Genomic DNA, 21,018 nt, shown 5'->3' with positions numbered 1-21,018 from the left:
TGTGTGGTATGGTCTGCCTTCCTCAAAATTTTGTGTGCAATCTAAACTATCAGTGTGAAGTACTTTGAGTCCTGCAGAAGTAGAGGGGATCTTCCCAGAGGAGTTCTTGGGCCCACTTGTAGCTCTGTGTTGATGGGTTCTGCACCTCAAGATGACTCTTGAGGATTATGAATAACCAAGAGCCACTTGTGGTTTTGTGAGATGGAAGGATCCCACTTTTTGAGTGGGATTTGTAAATAGGAGCTTTCTTGAGAGGAGAGCAGACCAGATCTACAGTTTTAATTCTGAAGCTTCAGAGGGCTTTTGTCCAAACGGAGGACTCTCCAAGTGCTGTTAATTGAGTGGCAGAATTGTTTCTATGAAAGTTAGAATTGTTTTCTGTAGTATCCAGCAGTCTGGTCACCAGCCACATGAAAGGCCATTTATTGTTTCTGTGGAGGGTGACGTGCTTCATGTCTGAATGCAGTCCCAAGAGCTTGGAAATCCTGCAAGTTTTAGACAGTTTTCATTTTGTGAAACGAGACATCTTTTGTTGAAACCTTGAGGAGAAATGCTGTATAGCCTCATTAAACACTGTTACTGGGTGACAGAACGGTGCTTTCGTGACAGGATAACCACAGTGTGCCCAATCCACTTCGTTATTGTGGTCCGCGGACAGGCTCTGCCCTGTCTTGTAAGGGTAGTCTACTATATTCCAGTCTTGAGGCATGTGAGGTGCCTCTATTTCACTGTTTCTTAATGCTTTATCTTTTTTTCCACTGTGTTAGGGTGACCTTGGCACTTCTGAGATGTTGTGACTTGTGTTTTGCTCCTTTCTCCACCCCTTCCCTGAAAATTGCAGCACATGGACTTACTTGCTCTTGCAGACCCTGCTTGATTTGTTGCTTTCTGACTTGCGCAATTTTCCTGGCAGAAGCTCGACTGTCTCTGTCCTTTATCATCAGCTTAAATTTAAGTTATCAGAAAAATTGCCATTGCGATGCCATTGCTTTTGAAAAAACTGCTTGTTTTCTGTTGCTTTTTTTTTTTTTTTCCCCTTTTTACTTTCTATAAAGTACAGACAGCTTATGTGACTGTAACTATTTTTTCTCAGGTAGTAGTTTTATTTATTCAGTTTAATTTTTTCATTTGTTGTTTCTGAAAAGTGTTTTCTTAAATTTCAATATTCATTCTTGTTTTTCAGCATCTTTATTTTTCATTCCATTTCAATAGACTTTTCCCCACTTTTGGACTCAGTTTTGTTCATTGTTTAGTTTATTGTTTAGATCTGTGGTGTGTGAACTCTAAAGAATCCTTCATTGCCACTTTTTTTTCTTCTTTTTTCATCTTTCTTGATCCAGTTACTGGACCTTTCAGAGTGATTTGACAGTAGAAAGTATTATTCAGTTTTGTTTTTCATGAATTCCACAGGCTAATGCTTGGTTTTTGCAGCTTGTGAACACGGGTCGACTGCGTGATCTTGTGGACACTGTGTGGTGGGAGTTGAAGCCCAGGGCCCAGTCCCAGATTGTCCCAGATTGTCCTTGGTGGCAAGTGTGATTCTGCTGCCACTGCTCTGGTTTGTGCCTGTGTGTGCAGTCAGCAAAGACTCATTGTTAAACAATGAAGTCACAATTGAAAGAAAGATCAGTGTGGTTTCTCCCCCCACATTTAGCATTCTGTGGTTATTTCTCCTGATATTTTGGTAAGTGTTGTTTGGGTCAAACTGTGCCACATCAGCCTTAAATTTCTGCTTTGTATGGTTCAGCCAGGAATTAGAAAGAAGTATTTATAATCAAACAATATTCTCTGTTTTCCAAGTAGTTTTACTTAAATGATCTCCTTTAATCTCCCAGCAACTTTCTGAGGGACAGCTGGCTATCTTGGTTTGCATGTAAGAGAAGAGTCACAGGGTCTGAGTGACTCGACTGATTGATGCCCATGTAGCTGGACAGTCAGGGACCCAGAACTCAAATTCAGAACTTCTGAGTCCCAACTCATTATTTTTTCTACTGTAGTGTGTTAGAAAATAAATATTATTTATTACCATACACTTATAATCGGCTTTGCAGTAGAAATAATTAAGAGCAAATCAATGTGAAAAACCAGTAGTTTCAGGTGAGAAAGTTATGCAGGAAATAAGAATAAGCAGTGGCTTTGCTGAATAGAAAGTAAATCCAGTATTAAATGCCAATGGCTTCTGCCACACATCAGCTGGGAAAAGTGGTGGTTAGTTGGCCTGATTGGGAAGCATATTGGTCAGCTTTAGTCACTATACCAAGTACTTGAGATAATCAATTTACAAAGAGAAATGGCTTATTTTTGCTCCAGTTTCTCAAATGATTTGGGTTTTTTTCCTTTAATATGGGAAAGATGAAGGAAGAAAACTTAAAGGTCAGGACAATTTGAAGGTTAAGATAATAAGGTGGATGAAATATGTGTACAGTTAAACCAAGCATTTTGGGTGAAAAAACTGGGTTTTCATTTTAAAACATTTAAAAAAATTATTTAGAAATGAAATTATCAAAAGATTTTAGCTTTAACATATGCTAAAACCAGTTTTATTGTATGAATCATAAGGGATCTGAAAGAAATTAGATATGATCAAAATAAAATTTAATTAAAATAGAATATTCTCCCCCTCAATCTACTAGTCTTGCTGCAACACCTCTTAAGACATAGCTTTGTCAGAACTTATGTCATCCTTATAATTAACTGATGCCAAAGAACTATATATGTATGTTTTTTAGAGCTGAAGACCTTTTCATGTCATGTAATTTACTACTTTATTATAGCAATTTCTCTAGTAGTATCCTCGGCAAGTGGCTGTATAGCTACTGTCATTAATTGGAATCTTATTATCCATGAGACAGTATTACACTGGTCATTCAAAAAATATTTTTGTCCTAGGGACAAAAGAATTTTCTCATCCGCATGGAAGTCTCATGGTCTTGAAACTTGTTTCTTGTCTGAATTAGTTACCCACACCAATTGATTACCCGTTCCTTTTGTTGTGGTTATCTTTTTGACACATGGAATTACTAGTATTACCACAAAAATCATCCGGTGAAGAAATTTTAGGTAACGACAGCAGCCTAACACAAATCATGGTCCCAATGTTTAAAGAAAGGGGAGATGTATTCTTAAAGTCACTGTTTTATCTTTATAATAGTAATAGGGTAAGACAAGAGTTACAAATGGAGAACATTTAAAAAGTGTTGTATCTTTAGTAGACAACACGGGTTTACTTAGAAGTAGGTTATGCTAAACTAACATTTTTTTCCCCCATGGTAGATCAGCTGACAAAGCAATCATTTCAGCTGAAAATTAAAAACTTTTCCTGTGATGTCTTTCTGGATATTTTATGTATTGTAGAGGAAAAAAAATGGTTGACTGCAGTAAGTTGAACAATCATTGGAAAATCTCTAGGGTCATATTTTTTTACTATGTTTTGTTCAGCTTTTTAAAGTGCATTTTAATTATACAGAATAATGGGTTTGCTCAACATTTTTGTGAATGATATAGACATACTTGATTAAATTGTGAGGGTCTCAAGTTTAAGTGTCAGCTCCTTTGATATTTGACAAAATTTAAATTTATCCTAGTAGTTTAGTGTGTTGGATCAGAAATGGCAGGTTTTGATAAATGTAAAGTTCATCATTTAGGTTTCAAAAATTAGTTTATGAGTAGAGGAAAACAGTTACATTAAAAAAAAGATCTGGGATATATGGTATGAACCAATAATGAAATCTGACTGCTGAAAAAGCTATCACAATCTGTGCTGGATTAGTGGAAACATTGGGTTCACGGCATGGAATGTGGTGGTTGTGCTATGCCTATGACATAGCAGCCCATACGTGAGTATTGTGTTGAGATTTGGGTGCCACAGTATAGGAGCAACATTATCAGACTAGTGTGTGCTTGACAGAAATCACGACACATTAGACAATGCTTAAAGAAAGTAGGAATGCTAGCTTTTCAAGATGGAAAGTACTGGAAATGAAGGCTCAGAGAGGTTAAGTGAATTATCCAAGGTAATTTTCTTGGCTGATGACAGAGCCAGCTTTCTACTCTTAGTTCAGGGTTGTTTCTGCTTGTCACATTTGGTTCTTCCAGAAAGGAGAACCAGTACTATCAAGGTAAAGATGTAAAGAAACTGTTTTTGACTATGCACAAGGGTGTTTAATAATTGGTATTGTCCTGTAATTGTAAGGAACACATTTTGAAAGTAAGAAGGCCCTTGTTGCAAATGAATTGAAATAGACACCATGTAACTTCTTTATTAGAGATGCATGTTTTGAGGGATAGTTCTATGTCAGAAACAGCTATAAGACATGTAGAGAACAATTCACCACAAACTTTTTAGATATCTTGTCTTGGTTAATTACTAATAATGCCCACTTTCCTACTCTACCCATTTTGGGTTATGTTTCATGTATTTTCCATCAGTCTTTACAAGATAGTATTGAAGCAAATCCAAAGTATCATATCATGTCATCCATAAATATTCAATAAGTCTGTTAAAAATAAGGACAATTAAAAAAAAACTGTAATATTGTTGTCACATTATACAAATTAATATTAATTTTTAAACCTTCCATTACTACTCAGTATTCAAATATTTCTGGTGCTGTGTATGTACAGACATACATGTTGTATATATGCAGATATATGTACAATGTCAAATGTGTGTTTTATAGTTCGGATATTTGTAGTGTATATGTTGTAATAGGTTGACAGGTCACTTAGGTCTCGACCTGCTTATTGTCATCTTGCCCCCTCTACATGTTCTTTTGTTTTTGCCTTTTTTCCCTCATATTCTTTTTCCTGTTCTTATTTTTGCTTTTTGTTACTTATTTTCTTTCTTTTTCTTTGTTTTAAATTTATTTGTGAAGACACAGGGCCATTATGCCACTTATATGGTTCATTTCACTGTGCTATATATCCTGTATGAATTTGTAGTTTGATCTAGAGGCTTAGTCAGGTTCAGGTTTATTCTTTTCTTTTTTGTGATACTAGGGGTGGAACCCAGGGCCTCACACATGCTAGGCAAGTGTTCTACCACTGAGCTACAGCCCAAGGCTTTTTATTTTAGTATGAGACAGAGTCTTGCTGAGTTGCTCAGGCTGATCTTGAACTTGGACTCCTCCGGCCTCTTGCCTCAGCCTCCTGAGTAGCTGGGATTATAGGTGTGTGCCACCATACCTGGTGAGGTTTATTCTTTAGGCAAGAATATTTCACAGGGTAACCTGTTCTTATTAGGAGGCCTTCTGTCTGATTGTCTCTTTTTTGATGCTGAGAATTGGAATTCAGGGCCTTATACATGCTAAGCATGTGGGCTCTACCACTGAACTCCACCCCTGGCTTGGTTCTCTTTTCATGTAGCAGCCTTTAATGGTCTTTGCTTAGATTCGTTAAATTGCTAAGAGTTGCAAAATGGTGATATTCTGTCATCTCCTCTTCATTAATTAGCTGAAATACTTCTATAAAACGATAGTTTTCCTGTTCAAATATTTGGTAATCTGAGTATTGTTTCTTTAGGAAGAATTGCTGTTTTCCTTCATTTTCGGGTTTTCAAAATAATGAGGTTCCTTTGCTTCTTGCAAAGGTACCTATTGATTTTTAAAATATCATTAACTCATGAGTTTAAAGTGATTTAATATGACTCAATCTGTTACACTTATTATTGTTATTGATACTTAAATTGGCCCATCTTGGGCCAGTGGAAGCTTCCTGTTGATGGCCTCTGAAGCCTTGTTGGTATGATCCCTCCAAAGCCTTTGATAGCTTTTTGCTTCCTGGCATGACCAGATGTTTCAGGCTCCTCTTGTACTTTTTATTCTGGGCCTTGGGCCAGCCTTTCCACTCTTCTTCTCCCTGTTCCCCACCAGTTATAACTCTCATAAGAAATTGCTGTACTTTGCAAAAATATCTGGCTGCTTGTAGTGAACTGCTGAGCCAGGCTCTCCCAGGGCTCAGACTCTGCTGTCGGATTGATTGTTGGTATGTCAGGCAGCTTTTATAGCTTGAACTATTCTCCTTCATTTTAAGTTACTTTTTTTGTTTAGTTTTTTTCTTTCTTACTTGTCTTTTGGGCCCAGGTATACTGCCTTCCTTTACTAGTTATGGGACAGAAATAGAAGCATTGAAGCTCTCTCATGGCACTGATCCTTGGTGGCCCAGACTGAGTGCTGGCTTATTGTGGGATTGTCATTTAACGAGCAGAACTGTCAGCAATGTGATTTTGAAAAATCACAGAGGGCCCTGGTGAGATATTAAACATTTTGTTTCTCTAGGCAGAACATCTATTTCATCACCGAACAGCCAGACTTCCTTCCATAGCTTGGATTCTAGAAATAGCAGACCCAGAGACAAGGATTTGGGCATGTATAGTTCATTTGGGTGGTGATCCCTGGAAGCACAGAGAGGGACTGGGGAAGAGAGACAGGGGAGGGAGAGTCGTTTATTGCTGTGGGCAGGTGTGCTTAAATCCCATCAGCAACCTCCCAGCTGTGGAGAATTCTCCTTGGTGTTGTTCTAAGGAGGGGCAAGGAAGTTGTTCTGACAGCCACTCTTATCTTTTGTTCTTGGGGTCATTGGCTTTCAGCCAGCCCAGCATTTCCCCCCCACATTTCCAAAGCACCCTAATTTGTCCATTTCTTATGTTACTACTCCGTTTTTGCCTTATACTGATTTTTTTCCTCTAAAATTGCTTTTTAAAATAACATGTACCTATAAAATTTTTGAAAGAGTTATACAATGAACATCTGTCCTTTATCTAATTTGTCAATTGTTAAGTGATTTTTGCCATTTTAAAAAACAATCTCTCCTCAAAAATGTGTATGTATATACAGATATGGGTATATAATATCTACCTATACCTAAATCTTTTTTCTGAGTAATTTAAAAGTAAATTGCAAACATGTTGATACTTCACCCCCTAAATACTTCAAGGAAAGAACACTTTTATTCTTTAGGACCTCAGTGCCATTATCACACTCAAGAAATTTAATATTGCATGGGAGGGAAAGGGGAAATAAGGATGAATGATGTTGGCCAAATTATATTGTTATATTGTGTGCACGTACCAACATGTAATAATGAATCCCACCTTTATGTACAACAATAATGCACCAATAAAAATATGAAAAAAAGAAATTTAATGTTGACACAGGAGTGTCTTGTAAGTGGCCAACATTCCCATTTCTTCAGTTTTCACTGATGTCCTTTTAGCTTCTCCCCATCCCATTAAAGATTATGGTATTATATTTACTGCTCATATCTCTTTAGTTTCTTTAATATAGAACAGTTCTCTTAGCTTTTTAATTCATTTTTAGTGGCACAGATGATTTTAATACTTAGTTATTTGAAGACACTGAGTTGGTAAGTCTTTATATAAATGCTATGATAACAGAAGTAGTAAATCTTGCATCTGCTCAAGAATGTTAAGAAGCAGGTCTACATTTTCATCATTTTAAAAAAAAATTTTTAATTTGTTGTTTTTAGATATACATGAGAGTAGGGCGAACTTGGCATATTATACATACATGGGGTGCAACCCATTACAATTTTGTTCCCATTCTTGTGTTTGAACATGATGTGGAGTTACACTGGTCATATATTCATATATGAGCTAGGAAAGTTCTGTCTGATTCATTCTACTGTCTTTCCTATTCCCACCCCCTCTCCCTTCCCTTCATTCCCCTTTGTCTAATCCAAAATGAACTTTTATACTTCCCTTCCCTACCCTCCCTTGTTATTTTTTGTCACTTATGACATGAATGGTTTAGAAGAGTCCAGACCTGTTGCTTAGTAGAATGTCCCACAGTTTGGTGTGTGGGATATTCTTTGCATGATTGCGTTGAGGTTTTAAAACACCTTTGTTAAGCTCTCTAAGTAGGTGATGGTGTGGCCTCGGTGTAGTCATCAGACGATCTGTGTCCGTTTTCCTGTTGTAGCTGCTGCTGAGTTTGACAGCTTGTTTTAAATTAAGATATGGGTATATAATATCTTCCCATGCAGATATGGGTATATAATATCTACCTATACCTAAATCTTTTTTTCTGAGTAATTTAAAAGTAAATTGCAAATATGTTGATACTTCACCCCTAAATACTTCAAGGAAAGAACACTTTTATTCTTTAGAACCTCATCTGTTAGATTTTTCCATCATAAAGATATTTTTTCTCTGTTACAATTAATTAGCAATCTATGGAGTGATGCTTTGTGACTGTATTCTGCTTCCAAATAACATTTCGCCATTGATGATCTTGTTTTAAATAATTTGTTTGTTAGTATTTATAGTTATTTTCATAATGTCATCTCAAAGGTCACATCTCCTAGATTGAATCCTTTATTGGAACTGAATCTTTCTATTACTGACACCACTTACAATGGTATATATGTTTAATATTTTTTTTGAAGGAATCAAGTGAATTAAGACTATGTCTTTTAAAAAATGAGAAAAAAATCCTATTAACCCAAACCTCTTACATGTGAGAGTGTTTAGTACTTTACCATTTTTTTCTATTGCTTCACATCTCAGAATTTTTTCATAATGTCCTCTAAATGGCAATGTCTCCTTTTCTTCTCTATAAGTGCAAAACTACTTATTTTGTACATTTAAGTCTATCTTTTAACCTAGGTCACTATGATAGTTAGCTTATAGAAAGTGAAGTGTAAGTGCATGGTGCTCTAGAGGCCACACCTGTGTCAGGTGTGTGAGTGTATGGTTGTGTATAAAATCAAGCTGGGCTGCTAAAGTTTATTTTTGTTTTCCTGCCTTTTTAATCTTTCAAAACAGTGATCATTACTGACTTGCTTTAAAATTATATTCAATTCCTAACCACTTTTTAAAGCTGCAACAATCATAGAAAAGTTGAGAAAGCTTTCTTTCTTTTTATGATATAAGATTTATTGTGGCCATTAAAAAAGAATTGATAATAAATTGCTCTAATGAAACAGCTTGTGAATATGCATTAGAAGATTATTAGGATTAAAACTTTCTGCAGTAGAATATTTATTGCTCAATAAAGGAATGCTAATTTATAGAATTTGGCTTAAAATATCGTTATTGTATGCACTGAAATAAATATATGAAAATACAAGTTAAAAGTTCATTTAAAACACATTATAATGTCTGAAGATGGGACATTGTACCCTTTTCCTAATTAGTCTAAGTTTCTACGAATCAGTCACAAAGTAGAGTCCCTCAAATAAACAGATTAATCATGTAGCTTAATTTCCTGAAAGCTGTCTTATTAAAAACCACTGAAAGAATTGGGCATGTTTAACCTGGAAAAGACCAACTGAAGATGTGATCATCACCTGCAGATAATTGAGGGTCTTTTGTGTAGAAAACTGCTTAGAGCAGACTAGCATTAATGGGGAAAAGTGGTTGGTGGGTGCATTTTCTTTTTTTGGGGGGCGGGAGGGGGTACCAGGGATTGAACTCAGGAGCACTCGGCCACTAAGCCACATCCCCAGCCCGATTTTGTATTTTTTTAGTGACAGGATCTCACTGAGTTGCTTAGCACCTCGATTTTTTTGAGGCTGGCATCAAATTCACAATCCTCCTGCTTCAGCCTCCTGAGCGGTGGTGGGTGTATTTTCTTTTTCAATATAAGAAACAACTTTTCCTAGCAACAGAATGTGCTGCATAATGAAGGCATGATCCCATTTTACCTGGAGATGGTCATGGGAACCTGGATGACTTTCCTTTCTTCCCTTTGCCTCATTCCCTCTGCTCCCTTCTTCCCTAATCAGTGTTCCGCTTGGTCTATGCTGTCTGGTACTGTCACTGTTAGCCACATGTGGCAATGTGGTCAGACATGGCTAGTCTGAATCAACATGTGCTGCAGCTGTGAAGCACACATCAGATTCTGAAGTGTTAGTATTGGAAAGAATGACATTGCTCACGAATCACTTTTATACTGATTATAAGTTGAAATGGTTTGTCTGTTGGCAATGTAAAATACATTATTAAGGCCAAGGAATTTTATTAATAATTAATCATTAAAAGATGAATTATCAGTTTCAGATAAGGAGAAATCCTCTCTTTCTCACTGGTTATAATTGAAAACCCCAGAATACCAGAGAATTCATGCAGCAGAGTGCCTGAGGACTCTGAAAAGGACCAAGCTGTTGATGCATTTGGTTGGATCTCAGATATCTTATGCTAAGTGAAGGAAGCCAGTCTCAGAAGTTACATGACTTCTGTTGTTTGATGTTCTGGAAAGGCAAAACTGAAGGGACAAGGAACAGATCAGAGCTCGCCAGGGATGAGAGTTGGTGGGAAAGCTTAAATACAAAGTGATAGCATGAGGATATTTTGGTGGTGTATCCTAATTTTGGTGATACCATACTTATACATATCTTTGTGTGAGATATAATAATCTTACATACAAAAGTAAATTTTACTGTATATAAAATTTAAAAAGTAATTACAATTTAATTTCACATTTTTCTTTTTACTCTTTCAATGTGGATAGAATAAGTTTAAAATTGTGTGACATGCATTATTATTTCTGTTGCACAGTAGTATTTTAGATTTTAGAAATGCAAAGGATTTGGGATGGTCTAGTCTTGAGTGAAAGCTATTGTGGAATGAAGTCTTATAAGGAAAACAGGCAAACTGAAATGACCTAAGTTTAGCTCCCACCCGACTTCCATCCTTTTTTCTACAGATGTTTTTTGAGAGTCTAATCCATGCTAATTATGCCAGCTCTCAGCTATGATATTTCCTTATAGTCCCTGTTTCTTCATATTGGAAAAGAAATTCTGCCTCGAAAGACAAAAAACATACTGTTCCATGGAATCACTAACACATTAATCATTAACCATTGATGATGTCCTTGAATTTGTAGGCAGAATGGCACTTGACAAGTTCCTCAACAAACTTGTGACGATATCATTATGATGAATGTTTAGGTCCATAGTACTATTGAGTAGATTTTATTGTTTAAATGATTGCACCCAAGAGGTACTGATTAATTGGAACTGTGATTGCCATCAAGGGGGTTTCTGGCGCATGCTTAGCCAATTTGGTTATGATTTGAAGTTAGAGGCAGTGTCAAGCCCAAATTGGAATTGAATCTCAGAATATAATGATGAACTGTAAATAGGTAACTCTAACAAGAATGAAATATAATAGGGATAAATTTAAAATCCTGAAATGAATTCTGAAATTCAGCTGTCCCAATTAAGAATGAAGGATATGTATGTTAGCAATAGTATATATGGAAAAATCTTGGGGGCTTTAGTTGTCAGCAGCAGAGTCACCACTGATGTGGCTGCCAGAAAAGCTACTTCAGTTTGTTGTTGTGGTTTTTGTCAGTAGGAATTGAGTATCTAAAGCAAGGTATGGATTTTATTGTTTCCATGTTCTCTAAAGCACACCTGGAATCTTATATTTAGTTCTGGGTATTATCTTCTTAAGAGGGTGATGGACAAACTGGTGCACATTCAGAGTGGGGTGAGGAGGACATTAAAGGAACTGAGACCAAATCAGATGAGCAATAATGAAAGAAACTGGGACATTTACCCTGGTCAAGGGGTGACTTCATGGCGAGGTTGAAAAAGAGGTCACAGGCACTGCCTTCAAATAATTGGAGGATTTTGATATCAAAAAGAAAGTATATTTGTTTCATGAATTCTAAGAACCAGTGAGTGGAATTTTTAGAGAGGGGTTGGGGGTGGAGAAACTATTAAACTTCATTGTAAAGAAACACTAGGTGTTTGAGCTAACTCTTAGGAATGAGTCACCTCTCTAAGGTCTTTTGTAAAACTCCATTGCTTGAATATACCTGTCTTTTGAGAATTTTGTTGAGCTTAGTATTTCTGTAAGATTCTGGTTTCTACTTCCCAGAATCTTGGAATTTCATTAAGTAGTCATTTAATCCAGCAACCTGTAAGAATAATTTAGTTTCTTCGAAACTGTTTTTCTGAAAATTATTTAAACCCTAAATAGAGTGGCATGAGAACATTTCATTGTGGTAAATAAAGGAAGGAGCCTGTGGATAGGCTGTTTTTGATATTGGGGGGTAGGACACAGGGTTCACTTGGCAGCTGCGTTGACTAGGTCTTCCTGAGATATGGCTGACAACTTCTGATACAGCTGACAACTTCTGAAGTGTGTCCTCTGGCAAGGCACAAGCACACAGACTACCTCATGCATGGAATTTCTGAGATTGCACGTATGTGCCTGTAGATATGCATTTGGAAATAAAGGAACTTCCACTCCATTGGTTCTTCTAGTTTAGCTTGTCAATTTTGAGGGAATAATGGAAAATAAGATGCAAAACTACCATTTTGTTGTTACGTGGTCATAATGCTTCTAGACATTCTAGGAGTGTGTTTTTTTCTTTAACATTGCTTTATATCACCTCAGATCCTATTTTTCTTTCTTTGAACTCTTGCCTACTCTTCCCTTTTTAAAAATGTATATATATATATATATATTTTAAAAGTATATGTGTGTGTAATTTAGTTGTAGTGGGCACAATACCTTTATTTTATATTTATGTGGTGCTGAGGATCGAACCCAGTGTCTCACACGTGCCAGGCAAGTGCTGTATCACTGAGCCCCAGCCCCAGCCCCATGCCAACTCTTCCTTTTTATGAAAAGTTGAAGTAAGCAGTATCCAAGTAACCTGTACTCAGGGTTCACCTCATCTTCTCCAGGGTGAAATAAAGGAAATGCGGTATTATTGTCCCTCCCTGTGATTTGTGTTGGTCTTTTCTCCACCATCTCTGCCTGGAGGTCAGGTGCTCTGTTTCCTACTTCCTATATAACTCCCCAGGTGTCTAGTGTGCGCATCTGTGCATGGTGGGTTTTTAATAAGTGTACTCGACTGATTTACTGACTGTTCTCCATAGCAAGAAAAAAATGCCACAGTTTATTTCAAAGAGACTATATAGAGTATCGAGGCAAAGTATTTCAGGTTTTTTTTTTTTTAAGTTGAAGGTAAGAGTTTGAGAATTCTGAAGGGTAAGAGTATAAGATTATGAAAGACATCTAAATTTCTTTTGTTTTGAAAAATACTCATATAATGTTTAACTATATACAGTATAGCAAAAAATTCAGTTATTTTGGTTGCCTAAAGTTTTTCTTTTCAAATCAACTAAAAATTTTTTAAAAATACATCTAATAACTCCTAATACTTTCTCTTAAAAGGACACATTTGAGAATATTCTTGAAAAGTAAAAGATTTTTTTCAATATTCATCTGATAAGAATATTCTCTGCAGTTTCTTTGCAGAGTTCCTTTAAATGCAGAATTCTTAAGATTGCATTTCAAGACAATTTTATTTATAAAAAAATAAATTTACCCACAACCATTCAGTAAACACTTTGTAATTTATTTGTGTTTAAGAGCAAATTTCTTTAAAGTGGGTCACATTTTTGCATCAAATTAAAAAAATAACAGCTTATTGAATATAATTCACATACTATGCAGTTCGCCCTTTAAAGTGTGCAATTCAGTGGTTTTTAGTACAATGTTGTACAACTATCAACACTAATTCCAGAACATTTCCATTACCACAAAAAGAAAACTTGCACTGGTTAGCATTTACCCCCATTTCTCCATCTGCAGCTCCTGGCAGTCATTAATCTACTTCTGTCTCTGTGGATTTGCATATTTTGGATATTTCATATAAATGGAACCATATAATAATAATACAACAAATGACCCTTTGTGTCTGGCTATTTTCACTTAGCATGATGGTTTCAAGCTTCATCTAAATTGTAGTGTGTATCTTTTTTTTTTTTTAAATTGTAATTGAATACTGTTCCATTGTATGTATATATTACATTTTATTTATCCATTCAACATTGGGTGCATATATTACATTTCATTTATCCGTTCAACACCTGATGGACATTAGTTGTTTCCATTTTTTTAGCCATTTTGAATAATGCTGCTACAAATACTCACTTGCAGGCTTTTGTGTTTTCAGTTTTCTTGGGTGTATACCAAGAGGAGAATTGCAGAGTCAAATGGTAACTGCATGTTTAACTTTCTGAAGGACTGCCAGACTGTTTTCAAAAGTAGCTATATCCATTCATCTATTGAAGGGCATCTAGGTTGGTTNAAGGAGACCCTCAGAGTTATACAAAAGTAGATACAAGAGGAAGTGAAGGGAAAGGGAAAAATAATACAAGGGGGACAAATGAATGTCAGTAGAGGGGGCAGAGAGAGAAGAGGCGAGGGGAGGGGAGGGGAGGGGGGATAGTAGAGGATAGGAAAGGCAGCAGAACACAACAGACACTAGTATGGCAATATGTAAATCAATGGACGTGTAACTGATGTGATTCTGCAATCTGTATTTGGGGTAAAAATGGGAGCTCATAACCCACTTGAATCAAAGTGTGAAATATGATATATCAAGAATTATGTAATGTTTTGAACAGCCAACAATAAAAAATTAAAAAAAAATCTATAAATTAATAATCTAGTGTGAAGATCCATGTAAAAATATATATTTATATGAGAACCTAGATCTATGTACATACCAACTCAAGGTATACAGAATTCTCTTTTTAGTTTGTTTTACAGAATCATATACCTACTTTTTTGCATCTTGTTTTCCTTATACTCCAACACTTCATAAAATACTATCCCCTTCCAGTCATTTGGCAGAGCTAGAATTCATTCTGTTTAATGGCTGGGTATTAATCCCTGGTAAGATATGTCATGTTTTATTAGGGAATACATTCCCCTATCAATGAATATTTGTTTTGTTTCCAGTTCACTGGTAATACAAACAATGCATACAAAGATGGGGGGTGGGTAATAAAATTAAAAAAAAAACAAAAGTAGCTATATCATTTTACATCTCTGCAAGCAGTATATATAAGGGTACCAGTTCCTCCGTATCTTCACAATACTGTTGTTATCTTTTGTATTATAGCCATCCCAGTGGAAATGAAGTGATGTCTTTGTGATTTTGATTGTACTTCCCTGATGGCTAATGATGTTGAGTGTCTTTTCCTGTGATGATTGCCCATATTTATATCTTGGAGAAACAATGAATAATACTCTTTGCCTGTTTAAAGATTGAGTGATGTATTTTTTGATTCAGTTGTAAGAGTTTTTTTTTTTAATATATATTCTACATACGAGTCCTTTATCAGATATACGATTTGCCCAGTTTCCTCTGATTTTGTGGATTTTCACTTCTTAGGTAGTGTCTTTGAAGGAGAGAAACTTTTAATTTTGGTGCAGAATAACTTACCTTTGTTGTTTGATTTTTAAAAAATGTCTAAGAAGCTATTAGGGTTCTCCAGAGAGAGAGAGAGAACCAAAAAAAAAAAGTATAAAGATATATGAGAATAGATTTATTAGGGGAATGACTCCTGTGATTATGGAGCCTGAGAAGTCTCATGATGGGTCCTCTGTAAGGTGTAGGCCCAGGATGCTGGCTTGTAGCATGGTCCTGATCCAGTTGAAAGCCTGAAAACCAGGGAAGGCAGTGGTATAATTCTCAATCTGAGACTAAAGGCTAAAGGACCCAGGGGTCAGCTGGTTTAAGTCCTGGTGGGTCTTCCCCAGTTAGACTCACATGCCACTCTCTTTTGAAAATATGCTCATATACACTGGTAAAATAATGCTTTAGCAGTTTTCTAGGTATTTCTAGATATTTAGGTGTCAAGTTGACACCTAAAATTAACCATCTTAGAAATGATTGCCTCATCCAAAGTTATGAAAATTTGCTCTTATGCTTCCTGAAAGATGAATGTAGTTTTTGCTGTTACATTTTGCTGATCCATTTTGAGTTTGTTTTGTATATGGTGTGACTAGTTGGGACCGAAGTGTGTAGCTATCCAGTTGCCCTAGACCCCATTTGTTGAAAAGATGCTTTATAAAAATAAAATTTTTAATTATATAAAATATATATAACAGAATTTACCATCTTAACAAGTTTTACATGTACATTTCAATAGTGTTAAGTATAGTCACATTGTTGTGCACCTATCCCCAGAACTCTTTTCATCTGGCAAAACTGATTCAGTACTATTGAACAAAATCTCCCTATCCTTCCCTCCCAAGACACTCCACTTTATCTCCATGTCTCATGTAAGTGGTATGATGTAGTATTTGTCTTTTTGTGACTTATTTCACTTTTCATAATGTCTTCAAAGTTCCTTTATATGGTAGCATATGCAGAATTTCCTTTAAGGTTGAGTAATATTCCATTGTATGTGTAGAATACATATTTTTATCCATTCATCTGCTATCGGACACTGTGGTTACTTTCACTTTTTGGGTATTATGAATCATGCTGTTGTGTCCAAATATCTCTTTGAGACCTTGCTTTTTCATTTTTTGGGGGTCCATGGCCAGAAGTAGAATTGCTGGATCATATGGTAATTCTATTTTTAATTTTTAAGAAGCTACCATTCTGTTTTCCATAGCACCTACAACATTTAACATTCCCACCAATACCTGCATTAGGGGTTCCAGTTTTTCTACATCTTCACCCACATTGGTTCTTTTTCTCTTTTCATTTCTTTTTGTTAGTAGTAGCCATCCTAGTAGTGAAAAGACTCTTTAGCACCTTTGTCAAATATCAATTAACCATAAGTGAGATTTATTTATTTATGGAAGATGAATTCTATTCCATTTATCTTTGTGTCTATCCTTATGCTGCTATCCCACTGTATTTATTGCTGTGACTTTGTAACAACTTTTGAAATTGTAAAGTAAAAATCCTTGAATTTTATTCTTTCTTTTTCAGGGTTCTTTTGGCTAATTGAATTCCTTGCATTTCCATGTGACTATTAGGATTGACTTTTCAATTTCTGCAAAGAATCCAGCTAGGATTTTGATATGGATTGCATGGAATCTGGGTAGTGTAGTCACTGAGCAATATTAAGAATTTTGATACATGAATGTGAAGTGCTTTCCCAATTATTTGATCTTCTTTAATTTCTTTCAACAATGTTTTCTAATTTTCAGTGTATAAGTCTTACATGTCTTGTGTTAAATTTATTTCTAAGTACTTTGCTCCTTTTGAAGCTATTGTAAGTGAAATTGTTTCTTAATTTCTTTTTTGGATTGTTAATAGTATAGAAGAAATGCAATTTAATTTTTGCACATTTATCTTGTGTTTGGCAACCTGCTGAAACTGTTTATTATTATAAGTATTTTTGTGAATTCATTAGGATTTTTTTATATGGAAGACCATATCATCTCTGGATAGAGTTAGTTAGTTTTGCTTTTTCTTTCCAATCTGGAGGCTTTTTTTTTTTTGCTCTGGCTAGGGTCTTTGATAATGCTGAATAGATTCGGCAAGAGTGGATATCTTTGAATCAGATTTTTAATATTTACTGCTCTGGAAATAGTCATTACTGCTAGTGTTGTTTTGAGAAACTGAAAATCCACCTTCTGATCCTCTTATTATGGTAAGTAACTAAAGTAATAAAAATTCTACTGGAACATGTTATTTATTTTTTAAACATAAGGCACAATAGATTCCAGTTTGGCTTTTCCAAAACTCTCATGCCTCTGCTGTTTTTTTCTAAAAGTAACTAAAGTAAATCAACTGAAGGAATTTTAAAAATGTATTTTTAAAGAATCTCATGGATAAAAAAGTCAAATGGATTTTCTTAAAGAATCATACTTGCTGTGTGTGTTTGAATAGATTGAGTAATCAGGACATTCATGTTGTCTCTGCTAGTGCTTCTTAGCCATGGCTTGTATGAATGCCATAATTGTTAGTGCTTATCATTCATAATAGCTAGAGTTGACAATCTGAGATGATTGTAGTAGAAGGAGAGGTGGTGCTTGTACTACTTTTGATAATTGAATTCTACACCTAACTTCCATAAGGTATATTTTTTTGCTTAAGCTTATTCCTAAGCTCCAGAAAGCTCTGGGAGCAATCTTCCTATCCTTTTTTCTTCTTTCTTCTTTGTTTCCTTCTTTCTTCTTTTTAGCGGTCCTTAGGATTTTCATTACAATGTTACTAGTCTGAGAAATAAAAAGTTGAAAACCATGAGACTGGCAAATAACAAGTATTTCAATTATTTTAATGTCATGCTTTCTTTATTCTTTATTTTAGATTTTCTTAGTATTTAGATATTCAATTCAAAGAATGAATTTCATTTATGTTTTGAACAGTTTTTAAGTATAATCTATAAGTATTTTGCTTTGCTTTCTCAGAGACGTGAGATGAATGTAAGAATGCTTGGTTTTTGGATGGTTACAGTATGTTTAGGAAAACAAAGTAAAAGTATTTACCTTGTAGTGTTGTGTATGTTTTTTTTGTGGTGCTGGGGATTGAACCTAGGGCCTTGTTCATATGAGACAAGCACTCTACCAACTGATCTATACACCCAGTCCTTGTGTATATGTTTTATTTTCCTCAATAAATATAAGCTCTTTGAGCAATAAGTATCTTTGTATTTACACAGTGTGTATCACAGTTCCTCATATGTAGCTTGTGCTTATTATGATTTAAAAAATTAATTCAACAGTAAAACAATAAAAGAGAATTTATAATCAAATACTCAATTGAGTAGGGTATGATAAAACTGTTTATTGAATTCAAGAACTAACAATGATCAGTGTTTTCCAGGTTTCTTAGGGAAGGCTTTGTGCAAGAGAAGGTAATATGAGCTGGCTCATAAAGGATGGTAAGAACTGAGCAAGAGGAGAGAACATTTCTCCTGGGTGTTTTAGCATTTGAAGGGCATTCAGTGAAACTTACCAACTGGAAAGAAGATTTGTTATGGTTTGTTGATTGAGAGAAGGGTGGATAAATAGATAGGAACATATTTTGGAGGTATTAAATACAAGTTTGAGCCGGGCTTGGTGGTGCACACCTGTAATCCCAGCAACTTGGGAGGCTGAGGATGGTGAGTTCATAGCCAGTCTTAGTAAGGCCCTAAGCAACTCAGCCAGACTGTGTCTCTAAATAAAATATTTAAAAGGGCTGGGGATGTGGCTCAGTGGTTAAGTGCCCCTGAGTTCAATCCCTGATACCAAAAAAAAAAAAAAAAAAGGTTGAGAAGTTTGCCTTTACTTCATTTGCCATTAGAGAATCATTGAAGTGTTCTGAGTTAGGAAATTTTGGGATAAAATAATACTTTAAGAAGACTTACTTGGTGATAATGTATCTTATAGGCTGGAGGGCAGCTAGTACTAGGATGCCATTTAAAGAGAATATGATTGAGTTCTTTTAGTTTGCCAGCTTTTTAATAGCAGGGTTCTTTGATCTTTAGTGTCTTTCATAAGTACTGAAGCAAAGTTTAAGTCTTTATAGGAAAAAAAATCCTCATTTGCGGGGGGAAGTAAAGAGATAACTTGTTTTATTTATATATATGTGTGTATGTGGGTGTGTGTTTGTGTGTGTGTGTGTGTGTGTGTATGTGTATAGATGTTGTGTGTGTAAGTTTCAGCATGGGTCATTAAGGAATAATAGTGCTCTCCCTGGCAATAGGGTGAGGGTAGTTGGCTAGAGGAAGAGGGGTGGGAACAGGGACAGACATAATCACGTTTTTATGCTCGCTGAGTCTGACATTGAAATGCCTAGTACATAGAGATTTAAGGGCTCAAATTAGAACTGAAGTCTGAATGTTTAAATTTGGATATCATTATGTAGATTTATCATTCGAACAATAAAAATGATTGGACTTATAAACTGTAGTGTGCACGTGTTCAGAGGTTTATGTGCACTTATACAAATATATATACCCTGACACACTGAAACCCCAAATGGGTATTAAATTGTCCATGAACTAATCTTAGTTTTAGCAAAATGATGAGGACTGAATCTTCTGATGAATAAAGGGAAAAAAGGAGTTAAAGAAGGAGACAGGAAAGAAATAAGAGGTAGGAGAACACAAATTTGCTAATTAGAGTTTGAAATTAGTCTTACATTTAAAATACTACTGCTATCAAGCATACTAGTACTCCTGTTTCACTTGTTGAGTACTTATTCTAGACATAAACTAGAGATCTCTTCTCTTCTCATAACAAATTTGTGACATCAGTACTATTGTATTCCCCTTTCACTGATGAGGAAACTGAAGTCTAAAGAAGTTGAAACTTGCCCAAGATCTCTGAGCTAATAGATAAAAGAGTTTTATTTACATTCATTTTATTCCAAGACAAGTATTCTTTCCATTATACAAAGGTATGAATGTTTAATTTTTTGTAAGGCATGGACTATGTTTATACCAAATCAGTTTTTCAGTAAAAGCTTCTTAATTAGCAGGCACTGATTGGACAGTAATGTTTCCTATAAAAAGAATCAGCATGTATTTTGGATGGGGCGGCTTCAACTTTTTTACTTGGGTATTTATATTCACAGTGTATTCAACTTTTTTGATTGTGTGTTATGAATGTTAACTTAAAAGAAGATACCAGTTATTTTATTTGAAGAATTAATCTTTCATAAGTATTGGTCTTATACATTTAAATTTCTTTAGGAAGTTTTTCTGGTACATTCTTCAGAACATCCATACGTTAACAAGGAAATAAGAAAGGCCTTCCATTTTCTTTTATTTCAGGGGATATCATTTTCAATGCCCAATACCCAGAGCTGCCCCCCGATTTTATCTTTGGAGAGGATGCTGAGTTCCTGCCAGACCCCTCGGCTCTTCACGTGAGTACTTAGGCTCACTCAGATGTTATTTTTTGGTTGAAAAGAAAACAAAATTGGCTTTCAACAGTTGCCTAACAGATAACATTTGTCAAATGTGAATTTTTTGCCCACCCCACTTTTCTTTATATCATGAAATAAGTATAACTCTTCAGGTGCCAAAATAGTTAAAGAAGAGATTTTTTTTTTTTAATTTTTTATTGTGGGTTGTTCAAAACATTACAAATTTCTTGACATATCATATTCGACACTTTGATTCAAGTGGTTTATGAACTCCCACCTTCACCCCATACACAGATTGCAGAATCACATCAGTTACACATCCATTGATTTACAAATTGCCATCCTAGTGTCTGTTGTGCTCCGCTGCCTTTCCCATCCTCCCCCCTCCCCCTCCCAATAAATCACCACAAAACACCCAAAACAATCC

General features: G+C 35.4%; 1 protein-coding gene across 2 annotated transcripts in view; it reads left to right on the top strand.

Annotated features, from left to right (window-relative positions):
- The window catches only part of Babam2 (BRISC and BRCA1 A complex member 2), a 401,118-nt gene that overhangs the window by 64,421 nt on the left and 315,679 nt on the right, over positions 1-21,018 (top strand). For both annotated transcript variants that reach the window (XM_048804615.1, XM_048804616.1), the window contains one exon: positions 20,497-20,591. In XM_048804615.1, coding sequence (XP_048660572.1) covers positions 20,497-20,591 — 95 coding nt within the window. The remainder of the gene's footprint in view (positions 1-20,496; positions 20,592-21,018) is intronic.

The sequence above is a fragment of the Marmota marmota genome, unplaced genomic scaffold (assembly GCF_001458135.2).
Source record: "Marmota marmota marmota unplaced genomic scaffold, marMar, whole genome shotgun sequence".
Classification (NCBI taxonomy): Eukaryota; Metazoa; Chordata; class Mammalia; order Rodentia; family Sciuridae; genus Marmota; species Marmota marmota.
The sequence above is the reverse complement of the archived record's forward strand: the minus strand, read 5'-3'. Positions and strand labels throughout refer to the sequence as shown.